We start from the raw sequence: 25,470 nt of genomic DNA, 5'->3' as shown, positions 1-25,470 counted from the left end.
AGTGAACTCTCACAGTTCAAACCCATGCCATTTAAGGGTCACCTGTACTCAGAAGGCACAGGACCCCAAATACAAACTGTACCACATTAATACCTCGGGATAACATCAATGAGTGATTCTGAGTTTTATGGGGCCTGACATTTATACAATGGGGACCTTTATAAGGAAAATAAAACAAGGAAATCTGCAAATTATGTAAATATTTGACCATATGAACACATTAGCAGGGCCCTTCTTAGGATATTGTTAGATGCCTGTGAAAGCAGGGAGCTGGAAATTTAAGCTCCGTGAACTTCTTGGTAAATTAGCCTCTGTGACCCCACTTGGCTGTGCATCTGCAAATGGGAGAATATGACCTAAGGGAAATTTTGACTCTTTGCCTTCATATACAAGACATGAACAATATTATAGTTGGGGAGTCTGACCCGAAAGGTATGTTTACTGTCAAAGAACACCAAAGTTTTAGTCATTGTCATTCCATGAACCTTAATTTCCTTGATTCTTAGATACAAATATTTCCTTGAATCTTAGAACAAATATTAGAAAATTCACCATTAATTTAATAACAACTGGGAAGGGAGAGGGTAAACAGCAGGCAAGTTTCATTTGATACTGATTTTGAATAATATCCTGATTCCAAAAGCATTGAATTGTGAAAAATGCATCATTAACTTACAGAAATTTAATAATTGTATTACCTTTTGGGTTATAAATGCTGTTTATTGAGTGTACTATATATTATTAATCTATTAAATAAACCAGTGATGTGCTTAAGTCCACAGAGCTTTTTAAGTATTAAAATTTGAATTCAAACTGAGGCTCATCTGACTCTAGAACCTGCACTCTTATCCATTACACTATTCAGTATCACCCACACTTATCAACTATTTATTTTATAACCAATGTAATATTTATATTCCTAACCACCCAGGATTAGGAAGCCTTTCAAGGGAGAATACTGAATGAATGTTCTTGGTGAAAGAACATCAATTTGACCCCACCATCAATTAATAAGCTAGGGTGAGTGTCCTGGAAGTGAGGGTTGAATGAATTGAATGGATGAATGAAGTGAGGGTTGAATGAATGAATGAAGTTGGGTATCATGATATTAGGCAAGTGATAGTGGAAGAGGACAAGACTTTTTAGTGTTATTTGCATTGATCTACTGGATTCCATTCATATGTTTCATATGCACAGGCTCTTGGTCAGTGTTTAGTAAGGTCCTGCAATATGCAAGGCAATGACAATGTGAAGAAGGTATGTGCTACCCATGGACATTTGGAGGAATGGCCCTGGGAGCAAATTGCTGTTTGGGGCAAAAAGCTTCATCAGGAGGAAGGGGCAACTTAGGATGACCATGCAGTGTTTCAGCATGTAAGTGGGAGGACTATAGGGTTTGTCCTAAGCAAGAGTAAAATTACCAGTGAGGCTACTGGAGCCTATGACTTGTAAGTGGGTAGGGGTTGGTTAGTCACAGAAAAGGACTGGGAAAGAAAGGAAGAGTAATTTATGTGCAAGTGGCTACTTTCCAGTCTCTCTACTAGCACTTATCCTTGAACGTCGTCATTGCTTTGGGACTCTGTGAAACTTTTATTTCCCATTTTCTTGCATATGATCATAATGTCCTTGCCTCCCCAGTGACTTTGTCTTTTTTGTGTATGTTCTTAGTTTAATTTTATGTTTTGTTGCAATTACATTCAACTGCTTTTCTGTGGTTTGAGATAACAAGTGCAGAGAATGCAAATTTTAAATCCTAAAAATGTCACAGAAACAGAAGCCGCAAATTAAAAATTGATCTGATACCAAAAGAAAATGGGCAAAGATGGCACTCCAGAACACAGAGATGATAAAAAGAAATTATACAGAGAAAGATTAATGAAACTGACAGGAAGTACATTAGACAGAAGAAATACATCAAGAGCAATGTGATGAGATACTGGAATGACTGAGCTCAGAATAGCCCAGCTTGTCTAACCTAAGAAGGACATGTTAAATATGGAGGCAGTTTAGCCAACCAGAAGTTGTGGGTCTCCTCAAATAGGAAATTCAATTAGAAAGTGAACAGAGCCCTAAACTGGAACTGTGAGGATTTGGTGTTTGCCCTTGTGATGCTGAGGTATCTTCTCTGAAACTTAGGTTTCTCATCAGTGAAATATTATCTCTCTCATTTATTTATAAGTATTTTATAAGCAAAGTAACTGTCAAGCATTCTGTAGGGCATGCAAAAAGGAAAAAAAAAAGAAAATTACAATTCAGTATAATAAGGTCAAGGTCAGAGGTAGGTTCAAAGAGCTTTGGAACCCAGGGGAGAGAATAATTAACTTTCTGAGGGTTTGAGGAAAGTTTCACAGAGGAAATAACATTTGAAATAGGCTTGAAAAAAAAATCAGACTATGTGGATGAGCAGTGAGTAGGGGAACGGTAATCAGTAAAAAACTATTACTTCATGTAGTTGAAAAGTAGGAGTCCTTTCTTTGCAGTGAACCATAGGTCTTCCTCCCATAGGGGAGGAATGGGGGAAGTGGTAGCTAAGGGGTGGTTGTGAAAGTCTAAGATAACAAGTTAAATAAAGCAGTTAGCATCTTGTCCTGTGGTTCAGTGGTTCTCAACTTTATTTTATCATGTCTAAAATACTCTCATGGACAAATGGATAAAATAGACTATGGGTTGTATGCAGTTACTAGCTCCTTAGCTTTTTTTTCCCAGTTAAGGAAACATTTCAGAATTTTGGCGAAATATTATGACAACTTTGAATCCACTCTTTTTATTTTGAAGTAAATTATTCCCAAATCACTGTTTTCAATAGTATCTGAAACAAGGTGCTTGTAGCACATCTCCCAGCTGATCAAACAGACCTCTCTGAGCACAAATAATTGAGTACCGCTGCTGGCAATAGGGAACCACTGAAGGCTGGAGAGAGATTTGTCAAGTTAACAAATAGCAGCAGTGTGAAGGATGGACTAGAAGAGGAAAAGATTAGAGGCAGGACGACCAAGGAACAATTGACAAGATCCAGAACTCAGGGAGGGGCAGTGAGGAAGAAGAGGACAGAGTCAATATCCTCTGCCCTAATGTAGCAGGTAAGTGGAGAGTCAAAAAACGCGAAAGAAGGATGGAAAGAAACATAGGAAAGGCACAGAGCTCTTGCCTTGACCACTTATAAATACAATAAGGAACAAAGACTGCCAAGAGGCAAGGATGTCCCTAAGAAGAGCTCTGTGAGTAGGTAAGCTTTAAGAAGCTTCCTGTAGCTATTCAGCTCTTTGTAACCAACTCTGTAGAGGACTAGTTTGGGTTACTTAAAGAGCTACTGTTCTTCCTGAAATTCCGGGGAAGGTTGATTTCCAACTAGATGAGATGCTAGAATTAATGGGCTCCAGCTTCATTTGGAGGGTGGGCCTCCTGCCAGGGCTGATTAGCCCAGCTGGCCTGTCCACTATTCCTGTTTTATTGCTTCCTTTCTCATTAAGGAAGGTGTTGGGTTTGGATAACCATAAACAACATGTCTGCTGCTGCAAGCTACCATTTCTTACACAGCCAGTGGTTGAAGCCAGGCTCTCAAGAGTCTTTTTAAAGGACTTAGATCACAGTTTTAGAGGCAGGATATCAAGGAAACACAGGAAAAGGAAGCCCAGATTTGCAAATGTGCTACATACATTGTTGTTTTCTTATTTTTACCATTTTTTTCATTTTTTTTTTTTAATTCAAAATGGTAGGGAAAATAAACTAAAAAAATCCAGGCTGTTTTCTCTAGTCTCCCCTCTCTTTCTGTCTCCCTGTTCCTCCCTCAGCATGTCCATGTGAAACAGTACTCATAGTCCCCAGCCCTGAAATATGAAGAAATGGAGCTAGAAGGGTTTCCCTTTATACAACTCTGCCTCTGGCAGGTCCAAGGATTCAGAGCAGCCACTGGCCCTTTACTGAGCAGTTTTCTGGGTACCTGAAAGCCCCCTTGACCACATGGACCCAAGGATTGAAGTCTATTTGGGAACAGAAGAACTACTGAAAGGCAGCCAACCACTCAGCTCCCTTTACCTTCACTTAAGTAATTTCAGCATTTGTACTTCTTTCTCCCTAGACAGTGTATCCCTTAAAATAGCCTTCATTGGCACATCATTTCTCACCAGCAACTGTACCCTTTTTCTTTCCAAAGTACTCCAATTTTCTCTCTTCTAGCACAGGGAGAATCATGTTTACTACAAAAAAAAACAGTGTTGAACTATAGCCCTCAGTTTCTTAGAGTTTTACTTTCTAAGGGAATTTTGCAGCTGGTTCCATCTGTTTCTCCTAATTTTTTTCTCTGCTCTTCTGCCCATGCTGATTTCCTTTCTGGACCCAACCAGCACCCAGCTTCAGTGTCTGTACCTCCATGACATGTCACCATGATGCTCTTCTCTGCTCATGGAAGATACAGAGGTCATAAGCCTCCCGCCATGCCCCAAACTGTAAATACTCAGAAAATACTTGTTGGTTTGTACTGACTACTCCTAGAACTTTTTTTTTTTTTTTTTTTTTTTTTTTTTTTTTTTTTTTTTTTTTTTTGGAGACGGAGTCTCGCTCTGTCACCCAGGCTGGAGTGCAGTGGCCGGATCTCTGCTCACTGCAAGCTCCGCCTCCCGGGTTTATGCCATTCTCCTGGCTCAGCCTCCCGAGTAGCTGGGACTACAGGCGCTCGCCACCTCACCCGGCTAGTTTTTTGTACTTTTTAGTAGAGACGGGGTTTCACCGTGTTAGCCAGGATGGTCTCGATCTCCTGACCTTGTGATCCGCCCGTCTCGGCCTCCCAAAGTGCTAGGATTACAGGCTTGAGCCACCGCGCCCGGCTCCTAGAACTTTTAACATTAAAAATTTCTAGGACTATTTCCCCAAACAACATTTCATGTAACTGGTTTAGTTTTTGTATCAAAGTTGTCCCTCACTGTGTGTTTTTCGTTCATGTGGCTTGACTGGAACTACCCCTGGACTGAGAGTGGAGAAATGAACTACTCTGAATGATAATTATGTTTGTGTGAATTATCCATGTGCATTTTAAATTCTAAACTGGCCTTTCCTGCTGCTTAGCATACATCTGGGCTATTACCTATCACCGCAAGTGTTATGTCTGAAGGAAAAGCAACCAACTCTAATGTTATTCATTCAAACACAAGCTCATGTGCCTTGGACAAGGAGAGTGGTCTAGGTAACATTCTGGTCTACACCTCTAAGTGCTTACTATATGCCAGACACTACTTCAACTGCTTCACAAATATTATATTATTTAAATATCATAAAATCCTTTAAGGCAGATATTATTGTGATTTTACAGTTGAGGAAATTGAAACACAGAGAGGTAATGTAACTCACTCAAAGTCATGCAGTAAGTAAATAATAGAACCAGAATTCAAACACAGGCAATCCATCTCCAGAGTCCATGCCCCTAACTGCTCCTCAATTTTAGATTGTTTCCTTTCAAATCTCCCTGCAAGTCAGAAGAGAATTCTGATTAACTTTTTTATTTTTTATTTTTTAAGAGACTCTCATGCAGGCTGGATTGCAGTGGTGTGAACATAACTCACTGCCTCCTGCCTCAGCCTCCTGAGTAGCTGGGACTACAGGCACAAGCCACCATGATTGGCTAATTTTTTTTTTTTTTTCTTTTTTGAGACGAGGAATTTAGCTATGTTGCCCAGGCTGGTCTCAGACTCCTGGCCTCAAGTGATCCTCCCACCTTGGCCTCCCAAGTAGTAGGGCTACAGGCGTAACTTTTATTTACACAGAGTCTATGTCCTTGAAGGGTCCTGTGGACACAGTATTTTATAAATCCCACCGTTTTCTGGAATCAAGTCCTCACTTAAGGGAGCTAGAGTTTGAATTCCTTTTGAAAAATAATCGTCTCATACAAATCACCCCTCTGAGTTCGGCATGCCACCATCCAACTAAGTACAGTAGGTTCCTGAATAATTTCATTTCATTTAACTTCATTTTATTATAATACTGATGGAAAAAAAAAAATCAACTCCCAGCTGGGGCCACTGTCTGTTTGGGTTTTTTTCAGATACTCCTGCAAATATGTAGATTGCATTAGGTTTCCTGGGTGTTTAAATGGTCCCTGTCCAAGTGAGTATGGGTGTGGGTATGAGTGGTCCTGCAATGGAATGGTGACCTGTCCATGGCTGGTACTCACCTTGTACCCTGAGCCTCCGAGATAGGCTCTGGCTACTCTCAACCCTGAACTGGTATAAGCACGTTGGAAAATAAATGAATGAATGAATAAAAATTATTGTAAAATAAAAATTTGTAAAGTCTACAATAATTATACAAATGCACAATAAACGATGTGGCAGTAAAGCACACAGCAAGTCTGTCTAGTTTTTATTCATCTTTTTTCTTTTCTTTTCTTTCTTTTTTTTTTTTTTTTTTTTTTTTTTTTTTTTTTTTTTTTTTTTTTTTGAGACAGCATCTCGCTCTGTCGCCCAGACTGGAGTGTGGTGGGTGGTGCGATCTCAGCTCACTGCAAGCTCCACCTCCCGGGTTCACACCATTCTCCTGCCGCAGGCTCCCAAGTAGCTGGGACTACAGGTGCCCACCACCACGCCCGGCTAATTTTGTTTTTGTATTTTTAGTAGAGACGGGGTTTCACTGTGTTAGACAGGCTGGTCTCGATCTCTTGACTTCGTGATCCGCCCGCCTCGGCCTCCCAAAGTGCTGGGATTACAGGTGTGAGCCATCACACCCCGGCCTATTCATCTTTTTTAAATGTATATATAGATCACACTTATTTCAGTGATTAGTATTAAAAGTTTGGGAGTTTTTATTTAGAAATTTGGTGATGTTTTTGTGACCAGAAATATGTCATAGGAACTTAATTCTTGTTAGTATCATTTAGCCTACAGCAAAATTGGTTATATTATACATTCTTTCGCGTGAAGTTGCCGTTTCCAAGGACCTATTGATGACTTTAAGTGAAGACTTATTGTACTTATAACAAACGTCCTCAAGTGATAAATGTGGAAATACATGATTCTTTCTTTTCTTAATATCAGAGTATTATAACGAGCTTGATAACACATAAAATGCTTCTGGTATCCAAATCACCTTGTGTGGTAATTGACCTTTAACACTTCTGAGGTTATTGAATTCCATACATAAATTACCTGCTAAGCAAAGCAGAATTTTCCTTTTCCCTCTCAGATCAAGGAGAGGCTTGATATCCTGAGATGTGGCAAATAAGCATGTTGCTCTTATCTAGATCTTTCATGTTGTAATAGGTTTTCACTGTATGCCTTTGTTTTTGCAATCAGCATATTGCTTCCAATTCTTTGATCAGTTTAGTCGCCCTTTGTCAGGTCACATGACTTCTTTAAGGAGTGGTAGTTTACTGTGAGCTTGTGCGAGGGCAGGTGTGGAATTGCATTAACTTCTTTGTGTTACACACAATCTCCTGTGAAGCACTTACTCTGTGCCAGGCATTCTGATAGGAAGTAAATACAAAAGTGAATAAGAGTATTCCCTGCCTTCAAAGAACTAATGGTTCAAGGTTTCTAGGAAATTTCCTGAATCAAAAATGGTAGTTCAGAATCCTACCACCAAACCGTAAGAATAATTGGCACTAGTTCCTCCGAATTCACGCATCACCACAGACAGACCCACATAAATGTGTGTCTGCTAGGTCTGTGTTCCTTTTCACTCGCTCTCAGGATCTCCCTGGGACTGGCCTAGTATATGTGTCTTTGGCCTTTGACAAGGAAAGGTCCTTAACACTATCCTATCAGGTATTTTTCCAGCTTACATGTGAGGAAATTGAAGCTCAAAGTGGTTATAAAATGATAAACTAATTTGTATATCATTTTACAGTTTTTATCATTTAACAATTAAAACGATATACAAATAACTGTATCATGGTATAGTTTCATTTTATATATACATATATATATATATATATATATATATATATGATCTCATAGCAGCTGCAGGGATCTTTACATAAGTGAGATCCAATCACTTTCTTGGTTAAATCCCTCCAATAGCTTTCCATCACACTCAGAATAAAAATACTCCTTTCTTCTCTGACCTCATTTTTAAATCTTTCACTCCCTTACTTACTACACTCCAGATAGTCTTCTTTGGTTCTAAACACAGCAGACCTGTTTCCACCTGAGGTCCTTTTACTGTGCTGTTCTTCTAGATCCATTAAGGGGCTGGCTCCTTCTTCACTCAGTTCTCGGCTCAGATACCACCTTCCATGTGAACCTCCTCTGACCACTATCTAAAGCACTGACCTTACCCTCCTGTCAAATTGCTCTCTAGCGTGTTACTCTGTTTTGTTTTCTTCCATCCCTTATTATTATCTAAATGTCTTTTATTTGTTTACTTGTTTATTATTATTCTCCTTCCCTTGACTAAAATGTAAGACAACAAGAACAAAGACTTGTTATGCTTCATTGCTATAGATCCACCCCTAGAACTCTGCTTGGCATATAGTAGGTGCTCAGTAAATATTTGTTGAATGAATTAGTTAATGCCCTTGATAATGCATTAATGTTTTTGATGGGAAATCCTCAGCCCTTTGTAGCCTCATGTTTATATATTCTCCCTAGGCAATTTCATTTACTCCTGTGGATTTTTCTACCTTTCTCAGTGTTTTCCTCCAGCCCAGATCTTTGTTTCTGAGATGACCAGCTCTGAGCTGTGTTTGACTTTTTTCATTTCCCATACTTGTTGTTTTAACTTTCAGAATCAAAGATACTCTTGACCTTTGAGTGATAACCAAGGGAATCTACATTATCATTATAAAATACTAACACATTTTAACATTTATATTTAAAAGAAACTTAAGAGTTCATATACCACAAATTCATGACTTTAAATGTGGATGAAGAAATTGAAGTCCAAGATAATAACTACTACAAGTGTCACAAGTAGCACGTAGCATAACCCAGAATTTCCAAGGTACATTCTTATTTCCACATTATGGTTATTTGCCTACTGAGACCGTAACTCTCCTTTTGTTAATGTGTTCTTTTACATATATTTATTTACTGAGATATAATTCACATAGCATAAAATTCACCCTTTGAAAGTATGAAATTCAGTGGTTTTTAATATATTCACAGAATTTTGAAATCATCTCCACAGTCTAATTTTAGAACATGTTCATCACCTCCAAAAGAAACCTCATACTGATTAGCAGTCACTCTCCTTTCCCCCTCCCATCTTAAACTTCCTCTTCTTCTTCAGCCCTAGGAAACCATTAGTGTACTTACTGTCTCTAAGAATTTGCTTATTCTGAACATTTCATATAAATAGAACCATATCATATGTGGCCTTCGGTGTCTGGCTTCTTTCACTTAGCTTAATGTTTTCAAGGTTCATTTATGTTACAGTATTTACCTTTTTGTTTTGTTTAACCAAAGCTCCTTTCTCTAACTGCCTTTAATATCTTTGAGCACAAAATTAAACATTAAATATCCTCCAAGCCAAAGACAAAAAAAGAAAAACACAAATATATTACTCTGCTCCAGTTACTCATAAAGGAAGTAGATAGTTTATCATGTACACGGATGTTTTTAGCACCATATTTTAAAGGAAATCATAGATGTAGTTCTTTAATCTGGCCATATGGATGTGTCTTTTGATTATTTAAGGCATTTTTCTTCCTTTCTTATTCCTACAATTCCCTGCTTCCCTTGAGTTGGGCAGGCTGAACAGTATTGAAAGGAGTAAGAGGACTACCTGGTAGTGTCCTCAAATGACTCTTCTTTTTTTGTGTATAAGAGTGCATTTTTATTTAATCTTTACCAACATGCTATTGGCCACCACCGTTAATTCTCAGGATTTCTCTTCCATTTATGATCATAATACTCACTTTAATCTCAAATTTGTGTAATTTTCTTACAATTTTGTTTCTGAAAAAGGTCAGTAACTTTGCCAACCCAAAATACGTTCCAAATAATGCACATTGTCTAGCAAATGTGGGGAGAGAGGGCAGGGAGCTGTACCTCGCTAGAAATGAAAAGAGGAATATGATTGATTGTTGATGTCTATGTACCCATGGGTTTGGCCACATATATTTTTTTCTTTTTGACAGCCCTCAGGTGCAGAGAATTAAATTAACATAATACTCCTAACCTAACAGCAAACTATTATCATCAGTTCATGAAAGGTCTTGTTTTTGTTTTAATTTTCACCTCTCTCTTATACATGCTTTCCTTATGTGTTTGATATATGTTCTTAAGAGGCATGTGTCATTATAGGGTATATAGTGTTATTGGGTGCAAATGAGCAATTTTATAAGTAATATTGTGCCATAAATCTCTTTTGGTTTTTGTTTGTTTGTTTTAATTTACCACTAAACCTTTAAAGACTATTCATGGTGTTGGATTTACATTGACGTTATTGTTTTAACTGCTGCATAATATTGTATAGTATATATCCACATTTTATTTTTCCATTCCTCTAGCAATGGGCATCTGCTACAGTGACATAGAAAGAATTCTCATTCTTACTCTTTAGAGACCTGAGGAAGAATTGCTTTGGTGTGTATGCCTAGGAGAGTAGTTGGGGGACCATAGGACCTAAATACACTATTTTCTTTGTCCAGCCTCTTTAGTGCATAGCTGGCATCCTCCCAGTCCCACCTCCTACTCTAGCCATCATTGTAGAGATCAGGGCTGGGCCAGCATGCAGGCTGCAGCCAGCTAGGTGTCAGTGTACTAGGTAGTACCTCACTTCTTATTTCCTTCTCTGAGGCAGAGATGAGGAAGGAACACTCAGAGAATCTACTCAGCACTCAGGCCTGCACTTGAAATAGTGATAGAGGAGCAAGGGGTTAATGGTCACAAGGCTACTCATGCTTTCTCTTGTACCCCCTTGGGGGTCAGTTCTGAGACAGAGTCTGTAAGGCTCTTACCAAGATCCCTGTGAGACTGAGTAGTTGCCAGCACTGGCTGTCAATTTGAAAATGCATCCTTGTCTTAGTTTTCCCTTCATCCCTATTTCAGTTCCCCAGTCCCTCATTCCTGCTCCTTGGTATTATTTCTTGAGTGAACTACCTGTAGACAAGCCTTTGACTCAGGCTCTGCTTTCAGGGGCTACCCAGCATACAATCTTACTCCTAAGTGCCACCAGATTGCAATCCAGAGCATCTTCACCCTGATCTGAATAGTTTGGTCAGTCTTCACCTTGTGGGTCAGAGACTGGGCCATTTCAAATCTTCAGTGTGCTACCTTTCGACAAGAAGTTTTGCTTCTGCTTGGAAGGCATGCAGTTATTCCCTGTGTGAATGTGTCATTTATGGGTCAGTGACTTTTCTTTTTACCCTTACTGCAGTTATTTTCAAAATATGATTACAATCTACCTGCACTAGTAATTATAAAATACGTCTCCCGCAAACATTCTCTTTACTTTCTTGTGATTTGTGACTTTTGATGCTTGTGATGCATTCGTGGCTTTTAGGTAGTGCATGTGTCATAGATGTGCTATAAGAGAGACTGAAAAGCATTGTTTCTCAATGCTTGGTAATTTGGAAACACAATATGATTTATATTTTTTAGTGGAAAGTACTGCAGTCAGTTTACATCCTGGAGTATGCACTTGTTCTGTCACATTGTCAGTTGGGTTTACTTAGGGAAAAATGATAATTTCTTTAAGTGGTACATGTCAATGTTAATGCATTTTGGTTTGTGAATGCCAACTCACTGAACTGGGTGCATCATCATAAAAAAGCACAAATCATGACCCCCTGAAAACAGGAAATCAGATCAACTTCCTTAAGGGAATGTATGTTTCTTCTCATGTGGGAATAGTTTTTAAAACCTCATTATCCCCTTCTGCTTTTGTTGTGTAAACAGGTGGTTAATACATACACTCCAGGAAAGAAGATTTGGCTTGAAGGTGTGGTGACCACCTCAGCTGGAGGCACAAACAATCTATCAGATTCCTATGCTGCAGGATTCTTGTGAGTAACACTTGAAATTTCACCCCCAGGGGCTTTCAGGAGGAAAGGACAGTGAATCTCTGATATTGCTGATTATTCTGCCCATCCAAGGGGTGAGGCATGTTTCCTGTTGAAAGTTCATTTCCTTCATTTGTGTATGTCTTAAACCATTCAACAATGATCAACGCCTTCTCTAGATATTAAAATGTCAGGCACAGGCATCAGAACAAAGATTATAGTAAGTAATATTAGTAACAGTAATAATTATAGTAATAACAGCTTTATTGATTGTCTAAAGTTCAAAACACAGTGTAAACAACATACATTTTCTAAGCCAATTTTCACTATAGTCTTGGGAGATAGGTAACAATAAGGCATGGTTTTTTCCCTCCAGAAAAAATATGATTGGTGGAACTGGGATAGGCGATAACTACATTGTAAAGCTGTAGGAGGTAAGTGCCGTAGTAACCATACTTTTAATAATACGGTGCTTACCACTGTCTGAAGTGCTTTATTTGTATTTCATAATTTAACAACCAATGACATAGATGCTACTGCTTTTATAACAATTTAGTGAAATAGATGCTGTTATTATCCCATTTATGGATGAGAAAACTGAAAGAGGTGAAGTAACTTATCCAAGATCACTCATTTAGTTAGTGGCACAGCTTGGACTCAAACCCAGGCAGTTTGCTCCAGAGTGCAGCTCCTTTACCACTGCAGCAGACCACCTGCCTTTCTGCCTCACATGGTCCGTCTACAAAAGAAAAATGATAGACATGCAAAGGAATAAAGAATTTCTGTGACTGGGAGTATCAGGAAGGACTTCATGGAAAAAGTGGCATGAGTGCCGCATAGTAGGATTACTCTAATTTCTATAGGTGGGAGTCATGGTGATGGCAGAGGGAGCCTTCTAAGCCCAAGAAACATTATGAGCAAAGGCACAGAGGAGCAGAGAATGGCTAATGTGACTAAAGCCTTGTTATCTGCGAGGGTGCAATGAGGGCTGAGACTCAGGAAAGGGTTTGCCACCAAATTACAGAAGGTCTTGAAAACCCAGTAGAGGAAGTGAGGCCTTGTTCTATATTCACAGTAAGCCATTGAAGATTGTGAAGGAGAGACAGAGAAAGAGAGAGAGAGAGAAAATCTGGAGAATCTGACTTGTGTTTTTTCTGACTTTGGCTTTGTTAATGGTATTCACAAAAGTTGGGAAGGAATGGGAAAATGAATTTGAAGGCTACTACAGTCATCTGGAGAATGACTTAAGCCAGAGGCATAAGGGCCTCTCATTAGCTTGCCAGTGTCATGTGGCAGGGACAAACCCCTCAGGACCACTAAATAAGTGACTTGTTCCTGCTCCAGTACAGTCCTGTGGCCTTGGATTTTTGACTGAGCAATGTCCTCCTAAGAACTGTAGCTTTGCCCTCAGCTGTGTGTTTTGCTACTAACAGCTGTTCCTAATTATGCAGCTTCGGTTCCCCTGTATAGAGGTAACTTCTTTAATACATTAATGAAGGACAAATCAGGCCAGTTAAGTGGATTGCCTTTACAGATGGAGTTCTGGCAAATGCAGATAAAGAAAATGAGTCAGTGTAATTCATGGTGATACCTTGGGTCTTCCATTTCTGTGTCCTCAGCATCTTACATTGTGTAGCACAGACATGGGCAGCAAGCATGGTTCAAATGCATGAAGTGGAGTGAGTCACCTTTGATATAGTGTCATTAAGAATCTTCTTTCAAAAGTACACTCCCAGCCAGGCACGGTGGCTCACACCTGTAATCCCAGAACTTTGGGAGGCCAAGGTGGACAGATCACTTGAGGTCAGGAGTTCGAGCAGCCTGGCCAACATGGTGAAATCCCATTTTTACTAAAAATACAAAAATTAGCTGGGCATTGTGGCATACGCCTGTAGTCCCAGCTACTTGGGAGGCTGAGGCAGGAGAATCGTTTGAATCTGGGAAGCAGAGGTTGCAGTGAGCTGAGACTGCATTCCTGCCTGGGCAACAGAGCGAGACTCCATCCTCCACCCCACCCCCCCAAAAAAAACCCCACAAAAGTACACTCCCACTCTCCACTGGCTTGATATGAGACCCGTTGAAAGATGAGAAGCCAGGGCGTCAGTGCTGCAGGGGCCCCCTTGGAATCAGCAGAAGAATGACATTTGCTCAGCAGTCACTATAGGATGCTGCTACAGGGCCCAGCAAGCAGCCCAGTTGTACTGAGTGGTTTTGTGAGCATTCTTCCCTTTAGGGAATGATAAGGAATGAGAAATACTGCAGACCTTCATGGAGGAAGTTGAAAAAGAGAACTGCCTTTTCATGAGCATCAGCCAAATAGCCATAGATTCCTACAATCACTTTGCAGAACACGGATGAACATAGTAGTTTATATTCTGTTTGTAATTCAGATATCCAATGCTTAGTTGACATAGATCAGATGAAAACTAGTTTATTCTGCTCCCAATTTCTCTTACTTCTTTGTCACCCATTTGGTCTCAACTCCACTGGCAGCACCCAGCAATGTGCCCTTTGAGTTCAGTTCTCCAAGGGGCGGAAATTGCTTCCTGTTGGGGATGGGAGGGGTGGGGGAGCAGTAAAGCATTCTAGGAAGCTCTAGGAGGCTAGCAAGAAATTGAAAAGAAGACATTTTTCCAGCCTTTTTGAAATGTTAATATATCACATAACTCTGAGTTCACCAGGACATATACACATGCATGTATGCATAAATCGGGATTCTCTGCTACCAAGTGTTCAAGAGTAGTGTTTCCCAGCTAGGGCTTTGAGATTCTTTGGTGGACCACAAATACTCTTGGCATACTGCTATGTCTCAAGCACCTAATAGTGTCTGGCACATAGTAGATATTCACCTTTAGTGGAGTGGAAAATAATGGCAGGGTAGCATCTTTGGTTAGATATACCAGTCATTTTATCAACTCTCTCTAGCTTAGCATAGAAAGGAACCTGGGGAAACCATTTCTTTCCCTTTCTGAGGGGGCTTGTTATTATAGGAGGAAGATGAAGGTATCTTTTGTATTAACCATTCTATTCCGAAAGCCATGGGTTCTGGTTATAGTTCTACCACAGGACAGCCTTTGACAAGGTATTTCATAGTATGTCTCAGTGGCTAAAGGAAAAGCTAAAGCTGATATCTTGATTTTATAGGATTACCAAATTAATAAAAATTATGAAGGCAAGTAGCTTGCTTAGCCATGTTATGTTCCAAAAGTAATTTCAATTCCTGGGTCACAATGTTCCAATTTGAAGAACAACAACAAAAATGATTCTACTATATTATAGTCAGTTTTCCTTTTTGATTTAAAACTTTTGTGTTTTGCTTTGCTTTTTGTTTTGTTTTATTTTTGTAACTCTAATTGTCAGTAAATATTTGTTAGTTTTTATGAGAATAAAATATAATTGTAGATGTAAAAAATATTTGAATATAGGAATAATATTTATTCACAATATAAAAATTAGCAATGCCCTTTATCCCAGCAAGGAAAAAAATGTAATTCTTCAAGTCACGGGTTTGGAGCTCCATATGGTTTCAGATTTGGGAAATCATAAGTATGTGTAATTTTCCCCAGTGTGCTAAATGGTGATTCTCAAAGTTCCGAGAATCTAATTTTATCCAGACAGATTTCAAGTCAACAGAGTATTGAGTACCTATGGTGTGCCAGGAATGGTGATGGGTGTTTGGAGTACAAGTTCAGACATTATGTCTATGCTTGATGAGCTCATACCTGACAGGGGAAAGGGAGAGAAGTAAGTTAAGTGATTCTTTCTGTGGACTTTCTGAGGGCATGAATAAGAGATCTGGGGAAGTACAGAGGAAGGTACCACTGTTGGCTGGGGCAGCAGAGTTTAGAATAAAATGACACTCGATTTGGAGATTAATATATGAGAAGAAATTTGCTAGACAAAAACGGATAGGTTCAAAGAAGAGTGGAAGAGAACTCTAAGCAGAAATTAAAACATGTATAAGGACTTAGGTAAGTGTGAGAAAGCAATGTGTATTTGGGTAGCCAAGAGTAGTTTTATGTGTCTTGGAGCCTGTGGGAAATGGGGTTTAGGGTGAGAGAAGATGGGGAAGAGGTAAATAAAGCTGTACACACATATATTTAGGACAAGTTGTGAAATGCCTTATCTTACATGTAGAGGAGACTGAATCTCTAAGCCACATTTATTCCATGTATTATTACAAGTAGAAGTTTCCCTAAGTTTCAGAAGTAGGAAGAGAAAGAGAACCCCAAATGAATGCATGAATGGATGAATGAGCTGAAAATGTAAATAACGAAGGCAGAGTCAGCAGTGTGGAAGAACCAAGAAGGCAGTATTTTTGAAGGATGGCATGCCCTGGAAAATGGGTGTTTGGCACAGTGGGATAGATGATAAGTGTGTGAACAGCGCAGATCCTCCACTGCGAAATATGTGTGATGGTAGCATACTTGAATCCCTGAAGAGTTACTTATAGTGCCAAGGAAAATTATTATTGCATTGACTACTGACAGTGATATATGAAGGTTGCTAATGACTAGACTATATTTGCATAGGTCATAGGAGTATATGAGTTAGAGTTCTGTTAAAGGTACATGTTCAGGGACAGGGTATAAGCAGGGGAGTTTGAGGGATGGAATGCACAATGTGTGCTCCTCTGTCTGTAATTGTATGTCCTCTGGCCAGGAGGGATATTAGGCTTACAAATGGCTAGGGTGTTCATTTGTTACTATTTCAGGAATAAAAAGTTAAGTCATTAACAACAAACTATTTAATGATCAAGAGTGGTTCATTTTACTCCCCTAGACCTCTGTTTCTTTTTCTATCAAATGCAGAGTTTGGATTTGATAATCTCTAAAATATATTACAGCTGTGAATTTAATGCTTAAAATAACCCTCTTCAAAGTACTAGGTAAATTTGGTGACTGGAGATTGGTGTATATGTATATATAGTAGCCAATCTCCATAGAGCTTGTTGTATGCCGTTTTAAAAATATATTGATGTAGCTCTTTTTCTCTGCCTTTTAGATGGTTGAACACTTTAGGAATGCTGGCCAATCAGGGCATTGATGTCGTGATACGGCACTCATTTTTTGACCATGGATACAATCACCTCGTGGACCAGAATTTTAACCCATTACCAGTAAGTGTTGGATAAAGATTCCCAACTCCTTTTCCATATCATTCAGTTATTTTGATCATGCCTTGTTCCATACTAGGAGAATATTTTCCTCTTGCTGTTACCAGTTAATTTCATTAATTGAACAGAAACATTCTTGTCTTCGTTCCCTTGATCCATTTCACAGACTTTTGGCTTCACCACACACACACACACACACACACACATACACATACACACATGCACACACATCTAGTCACTCACTCACTTTTATATATACACATACATATGTATGTACAGTATGCAATATACATACATTCATTTATACATATTTGTATATTTATTACTATTGTTTTAACAATCCTTGTGCAGTTGAGATTCCCCATCTACTTGTGGCCTGTTTGAACTCTGCTTGAGAGTGAATTTTTCCAGATTGTTTTATTTTAATGCTAATAGGAGACATTAGTTGACATCAAATGCAACATGTTGAAAGCAGATGGGGGAGTGTTAGCCAAGATCAGACACACTAGGAACCCATCTCTTGAGGAGTGGCTGAAGTGCAATTACAGTTAGATGTTGAGCCTTATGTGACAATGAGGGAATTTACCAAGAGCGTCAACTTCTCTAGGAAAGAAAAGGAAAGAGAAGAATAAACTAGAATGGCAAAAGCAGAAATATGGGTTTGTCTAGTGACCTTATTGGCCAATCAGAGAAATTCCACAGACTAGAAAAGCTATGCTTATCAGAAATATTACACGGGTTATCCTTTATCACAGAAGTCATGGTCATGACAAAAGATCAGACTGCTCTCATCAAGTCATAGAATTTCAGAGCTGGGATCCCCCCTCGAGATGATCCAATTCCACCTCATTTAACAGAGGGACGCTAGCTGGGGAGGCGCAAGGAAAAAAAGGAAAGAAAGGAAAAAGAAGGACAGAGGGAAGTGTTCAGAGCATTGTAGATGCCATTTATGAAAGTGATCTGTACATTGTTAAGTATTATCTGCATCCTTTATAACTAACATTTGATGCGTTAATTATGCCAGGGTGAGCTGTTTAAAATGTAAGTAGATCATGTTACTTCCCTAATTAGGCCTTCCAATGGCTTTTCATACTATTTACAAGTCAACTCCTTTCAGCATACAAAGCCCTAGGTGATATGACTCCTGCCTGCCTCATTTCCAACTTCTCCCCCTTCCTCATCATGCCCCGGTCACCCTAGTGTTCTTGCGTTTCCTCAAATGTGCCAGGTTTGTTCTTGCCTTGGAGCTTTTGTGTTAGTTTCTTCCCCAGCCTGGAAAGTTAGTTATAAAGGATGCAGATAATACTTAACAATGTACAGATCACTTTCATAAATGGCATCTACAATGCTCTGAACACTTCCCTCTGTCCTTCTTTTTCCTTTCTTTCCTTTTTTCCTTTATTCCTTTCATCACTCATTCAAATTTCATTCACTCTTCTTGATCAGGTACTATGTGCTGATTGCTGTTCCTGGCAATGGGCCACTGTGGTGAACCAAAAAGACAAGGTTCCTGAACTCTTGGAGTTTATAATATAGTGAACTGTACTGATAAATGGAAAATAAATAAACATAAATCAGAGAATTGCAATTTGTCATAAAATTGCTCTGAAAATAACATGGTGAGATAAATATGAATATTTATACTTATTTTGCTAAAGAGAAACTAAGGTTCTGTGACATTATTGAGTGAGTTATCCAAGGTCAGATGAGTAGTAAGAGAGCTGGAACACGTTTTCCAGTTCTAAATTGTGTTTTCTAAATACCACACTATTTCTTATGGTAGCCTCTTAGATGTCTTTGCTGTGGTCTGAGGCCAACATTGCCTTAAATGCATGGAAATGAAACCAGGCATGTTGGGAAATTGGAGAGAAGGAAACAGACTGGAAAAAGAGTCTTTGGGTGACTAGACAAGCTTCATTTCCAGAGTTGGACAAACTTGGATTCCGTATCAACCCTCTTTGTACCTTTGCATGGCCATGTGTAAGTTAAGGATGTCAGTCCTCATGGCTTTGTCCTCCTCAAATGAGAGTTGCTGCCAGTGACTTTCTTTAAAAGCATGGCACAAAAGACCTCAGTTGATACACGGTGGAGCAGAGCTCATAGAAATTCATGGGAAGAGAAAACAAGTTCCACTGATTCAGCACAAAGACTCAAATGATCTGGGCAGCTGTATTTCTGGAAACACCAAACTGTAATAAAGAAACTGTATGTAAAAGCACTTAAAAAGGTAGCAGGCTTTCTTTTTATCTTTCTTTTCACTAATAAATTCTGCACCTTATAAGTAGAGAACCTGGCAGCTGGGAGAGTGTATCCTAAGTCTCCCCTGGAAGGAATTTACAAGGCTAGACCAGAACACCAATCTGACACACATTGCCAGCAGGCCCCTGGAATGTGGAATGGAGACAGACCTGGGAATTGTACTGGTTGCCACTTCAGAGAGTTGTGCAATTGATAACTAAACACTGCCAATAAAAACTTGTGGATTTTACATTGTGATTAAATCTTCAAGAGAGTTTGTTAAGCGCTTAGGGAATTAGTGAGTTGCATTTTGGTTGCCTCCCAAAACCAGTGCTCTTGAATGAATTCAGAAAAAGTGAGCATCCTGGCCTTATGGCTCTTCAACCCATATCCCATTTTACCCCTCCCCCTGCCCAGTCAACTTTAATCCCAGTTTGTGGCATTCTAGCCTAGCTCTGGCAGGACCATTTCAATAGCCCCAATCTAAGGTAAGAGAGAATATGAGGATAGCTCTTTAAAAGAGAAACTTGTCCTCAGAAAAGATCATTTTCAAATATACCCCATGTTCTTCATGGTTATTCCTCCAGAAAAGTGCCACCCACCTCCTGCTGTAACATTTTCCTTCTCCTGGAAAGAGAATATTCAGTTCAGCCGTGCTTCATCACTCGACTCCCACTCCCTTCCCCTGGCCCCCTCAACACTGGGAAAGAGGGGACATGTGAGTCTCCACAGCCGGTCAGTCAGTCACGGGCTCCCTTGGGAGTAGACGATGTTTGTGCAGAAGAGATCTGCACATTTGGTGGACATAGTCCAGACCCCACCAGTCATGGGCATTTCTCCTCAGAGAGGGTTTTGGAATTTAGCTTGCTGCTTTTTTTAAGAGCTTGATTTACAGAGCTTTCAGGGAAAGGAATGGTGAATTACTAGTCGACATCTTAACTCCCACACCAGGCTGTCTTCGCACAATTCAATTCAAAAAACATGGACACCTCAGTTGTGTCTGGCTTCATGCTTGGCATTCTAGGGACATGCACATAAATTCATCTATGGAACTAATAATCTGATGTGTGTTTGTGGGACTACAATTTCGTCCTTTATTTGGAATAAAATAAAAAGCTAGATCACATTGGATTGCCTTTTCCACACTGGGCACGGTGGTATGGAAATTTACTGTCAGCATGCCTTTTTGCCTACTTTCCCTGATGAATAATATACACTCAACTCGGCCCAATGCACACTTATTGAGTGCCTGCTGTGTACATTGTTCTGGAATATAGTCATTAGTCGTGGATTGGAGTACAACTCGCTGGTCTATGGTGAGATTGAACCTGTGATTGCAGTTCCCATAGCACTGTGCTCTGAACCAAGCCATTGCTGTTCAGATACCATTTGGCCATCAGAAGGAAACTCTAACTCTTACTGGTGCCTGCCTAGCACAGTTGATGAGCCTATCACAAGATCCTAGAACAAGATCCTAGATGCTCCATCCTTGTTTCCCTCCAAAGTGTTAGAGACAATGCCCAGTGTGCACTGCTGAGCCATGGTGTGGACACGGGGCTTAAATCTCTCCCTGTGTAGAGCAAGGACACCCAGTTACAAATGCATGTTCCATTGATGCTGGATTGATACAAGAAGAACACCACCTGAGACACAGTGGCTCACGCCTGTGATCCCAGCACTTTGGGAGGCCGAGGCAGGCAGATCACGAGGTCAGGAGATCGAGACCATCCTGGCTAACACGGTGAAACCCTGTCTCTACTAAAAATACAAAAAAATAGCCAGGCGTGGTGGCAGGCGCCTGTAGTCCCAGCTACTCAGGAGGCTGAGGCAGGAGAATCGCTTGAACCTTGGAGGTGGAGGTTGCAGTGAGCCAAGATTATGCCACTGCACTCTAGCCTGGGCAACAGAGCAAGACTCTGTCTCAAGAAAAAAAAAAACCAGCACCTGGGAAACAGCAGGAGCCTGGAACTATGATAAGATTCATGAGTTCTATCCTAACTCTGCCATTAATTAGATGTGTATCTTGGTATTCCAGTTTTCCCATCACTTAAATTGGGGTAAAAATGCCACCTCTACCTCCAGAAGTTACTATTACAATCTTTGAGAAAATTAGGTATAAAAATAGGATTGTGATTTGGTATATATACATACATGTAGAAAATTACTGGAAAGGACTGCATCTAAATGTTAAAAGTGGTTTTCTTTGGGTGGTAAGATTACAGGCAGTTTTTATTTTCTTACATGAATTTTTTGTGTGTAAAATTGCTGCAATCAGCATTATCGCTTTTAAGATCTTAAAAAAAGGCCTATTTTTCAAAGAAAAAAGAGTATTTCAAAAGGATTGTGTTTAAATAGCTATGCAAATGTTCCCTTATTATTCATGTTTCATTTATTCATAAACACTTATTGCATTCATGCTATGTGCTAGATACTATGCTAGACACTAGACACACAGTCTCTAGGAGCTTACAGTAGAGATAGGGAGATAGACAAGGTAGCAGGGACTATAACAGAAGCCCTATAGTGTATTAGAAGAGGAGTACAGAAGCCAGATTGAGTGGAGGGAGGCATGGGGCATCAAGGAAGGCTTTCTGGAGGAAACAATGCCTGAGCTGAATCTTTAAAAAGGGCCACTTAGCCATAGGAAGAAGAGTTTGGGGTCTGGGGAGGACCCTCCAAACAGAAGCAGTAGTGTATATAAAGGTACAGAGGCATTAATTTTCCAGTGAGTCATGTTAGATGGATTTGGAAAAATTAAGAAAAATTTTCCCATTGCTGTCCAGTGGCCACACAGGGTGTATGAAAATTAAAGAATTTCAAAGCTACAGACCTGGAGGTGGTAGGGCAGGGGAGGCACAAAACACAGCCAAACCAGCCTGTGACCTGTTTCTTGGTGAAGCCGCCTTTCTCTTTCTTTTCTTTCCCGTGGGAGCCATCAGGAAGATGAAAGAAGCAGAGTGTACCTGTTTAGGGGTAGCTGTGATGTGAAACCCAATGCTCCCATTAGAGGCCCTGACAAAGACTTCACCATGTGCAGCTTTCCTTTGTGGAACCTGCGGCTGCTGAGAGAAGGGCATCCTTGGCTGCAGGATCAATCACTGAGACTCAGGCTGGCTCCACGTCAGTGGCCGAAGTGCCTGGGCTGCATGCCCAGGGAACATGACTTGCTCTTTTCTCCTCTGTGTCTCTAAACCCTGGCTGCTCAAACCAGAGCCTGTGCTCTGCACCATCTGACAGGAAGGCAGTTCTTTTGCTCCTAATGCTTTCACTTAGACACTCCTCTGATTTTCTACTAGGAGTTCTCCTCCCTTGCTTATTTATCAGCCTGAGCAGTGTGCGCAGGATGTCGGCAACAACACTAACAGTTGTAACAGCTCACGCCGATGGAAGCCCCCTTGGGAAATAGAAAGCGCTCTAGACCTAAAATCAGAAGGTGCAAGCTCAAAATGCAGCACCACAATTTTCTAGTTACATGAGTCTTCATTTCTTCCTCTGTGAAATGGGATTAACTGTGCTGGTGTTACAGACAGGGAAGTATTTGAATGTACTGCTTAAAAGTATTGACTTGGAATCAAGTTTCAAAACTAGCTCTATCACTTACTAGCTATATGTCCTTGGATTTATAAGCATCAATAAACATCAATTTCCTCTCATAAAATGGAGACAATAATAGTGTCTACCTCAGAGGGTTGTTAGAAAGATTAAACGAGCCAATGCATGTGTATCTTTTACCACATAGTAAATACTCAGTAAATGTTAATCACTATTATTATTTATAAAGTCACTTTGTTAAAATTCTGTAAGTCACAATAATTATTATTAATAATCTGAATATAACTGTGGTGAGATAATATATATTTGATATACATTTAATATTTAGATATCTGGAAATCAAGCAATGATGACTAAAGGATGAAAAGTAGATTTTTTGGTAAAAGTAATTTAACTTTTTATAATTTTCTAGTAACTTAACTAGAAAATGAGAAGAACGAAAAAGGAAAGCAATGATTCCTTCACTTGAGAGGAATTGACTGCAATGGTTAAAGATAAACTAAAAATTACATTTTATTTCCCTCTGGAGAAGATTCTGGCAACCTTTCCCAGTGAAGGCAATTAAGGCAGTAACCAGGCCCCAACACCTTCATTTGGTATTTATAAATGGCCCAATAAGCCCTGGAAACCATGATATGTCACATCAAAGTGCTAATGACAGCACATTATGTGAATCACTGAGAAGCAACAATTGAAAATTCCACTCTGCCATCAGCCATTTATATTGTTCCTAGATTGCAATACTGAGGGATTACAGCTACAGCAAATTGTGTGGCCTCCTAAATAAATTAGGGAGAAGAAGCAATTATAGTCTCGCTGCACTTGAGCTTAGGAACACAATTCGCCATCCTTGAAGCAACGTGCAGACAGTGAGAAGCAAGGTCCGGTCTGGAATGAGAAGAACTGCACTCACCTAACCTCATCAGCTCGCTGAAAACACTAAAGAATTATCTAAAAATGACCTAAGAAGAAAGAGAGGGAGGGAGGGAGGAAGAGAAAAGAAAGGAAATAAGGGAGAGGAAAAAAATTAATGTCCTTTGGTAGATTGGAAGGCACTTTTGTGAATGCCACAATATGACAAATTTAAGAATATTTCATCTTAAAGACTTTGCAAACATTAAGGGTACAATGGTGTCTGGTTGTGACCTTTAGGAACCAAAAAATAAGCCTCTGATAGAACCAAGATAATACATTATGTTTTTTTCTAACTCAATTATGGTTTTGTGGTTGTTTAAATAAAAGCAAAAGTCTTTATTAAAAATAGAAATAGAACAAATTCTGCTTTTTAATTCTTATTTAAATGTACTACACAATAACTTTTTTAAAAGAATCTGTCAGTCATTAGATACCTCACTTACTAACTTTCAACCATTATCAATCTCTGCTTGTTTCATCCTTGATTCGGTTTTAAGCATTGAAAGGATTCAATAGAACACACCATTTTTACTTACCCTAAATTTGATGGCAGAAGACCTGCCTTCTACTCTAAAATTCACCCTCATCTTGTTGTCACAATCCTTATAGCCTTTCTTTGTTAGAGCAGTGGTTCTCAAGCCTGGCTGAACATTATAGTCACCTAGGGAGCTTTTATAAAAATACGTATGTTTAGGCACCAACTCCAGAGATTCCTGTTTAAGTTGATCTGTAGAGGATCCCAGGTGTTGATATTTTTTTTGAAGTCCAAGTGATTCTAATGTGAAGCCAGAATTGAGAACTGTATTAGAGGTTTATGTTGCCCTGATTAAATTATCAACTACCTTTTTATTTTTTTCTACTCCTCTGTACTCAACTCTTGCTTCAATTTTTGACATAGTAACAAAATATTTAGTATTGTCTATCATTCATTCATTTGACAACTATTTATTGAGTATCTACTATGTGCCAGACACTTCTAGATTCTGATGAAATGGAGGTGAAAGGGGAAAGACAAGATCCCTGCCCTCATTGGAGGTTACAGTCTGGAAGGAGAGACTAAAAATAAACAAGTAAACTAACAATTAATTACAAAATTCAGAATGCTGTGAAGGAAGCAGTTGCTAAACTGAATAATGAATAATTTAGAAAGTGTGGCCAAGGAGGTCTTCACTGAAGAGGCAGCCATTAGAGGCTGGTGGAAGAGCAGAGCATCGCTCAACAGGAACAGCATCCGCAAAGGCTGCAGTGGGGGAAAGACGCTCAGTCACACATCAGAGGCCACACAGTGTCTCTAAGACCAACCTGAGGTATGGTCCACCCACCGCCAGGCACAGAGGCAGGCAGCAGTGTTCAGCACAGTTTAGCTCAAGCTCCCTGAACATGCTGCTCTGTCCTGCCCTTGCCACCAGCACTTGGCAAACTTCATTGCTTCCTGTTTATTGCCCCTTATGCAAATAATAGTGGTGTATCTCACTGCCTGGCCCTTTATCTGGGATCCCCGACTGAGCTTAGTGCCTAGAGTTTCCCCGTCACTGGCCCAGCCATCCCCATTTACACTCTCTGTCACCTGTCATCAGACTTTGAAACAAGAATGGCAGAACATTTGGTAGTTTATTATACTATTCCGTTTTTGAGTATGTTTACAAATTTCACTGATAATTCTTTTAATATCTTTGTTCGAGAACCTTATGACATACACTAAAGCAAAGCACTGTTT

General features: G+C 39.7%; 1 protein-coding gene across 4 annotated transcripts in view; it reads left to right on the top strand.

Moving 5' to 3' along the window:
* HPSE2 (heparanase 2 (inactive)) overlaps nt 1-25,470 on the top strand; it is a 779,029-nt gene that overhangs the window by 610,208 nt on the left and 143,351 nt on the right. For all 4 annotated transcript variants that reach the window (XM_025396838.1, XM_025396837.1, XM_025396835.1 and 1 more), the window contains 2 exons: nt 11,829-11,935; nt 16,937-17,051. In XM_025396838.1, the coding sequence (XP_025252623.1) occupies nt 11,829-11,935; nt 16,937-17,051 (222 nt within the window). The remainder of the gene's footprint in view (nt 1-11,828; nt 11,936-16,936; nt 17,052-25,470) is intronic.

Source organism: Theropithecus gelada, chromosome 9 (assembly GCF_003255815.1).
Source record: "Theropithecus gelada isolate Dixy chromosome 9, Tgel_1.0, whole genome shotgun sequence".
Taxonomy (NCBI): domain Eukaryota; kingdom Metazoa; phylum Chordata; class Mammalia; order Primates; family Cercopithecidae; genus Theropithecus; species Theropithecus gelada.
The sequence above is the reverse complement of the archived record's forward strand: the minus strand, read 5'-3'. Positions and strand labels throughout refer to the sequence as shown.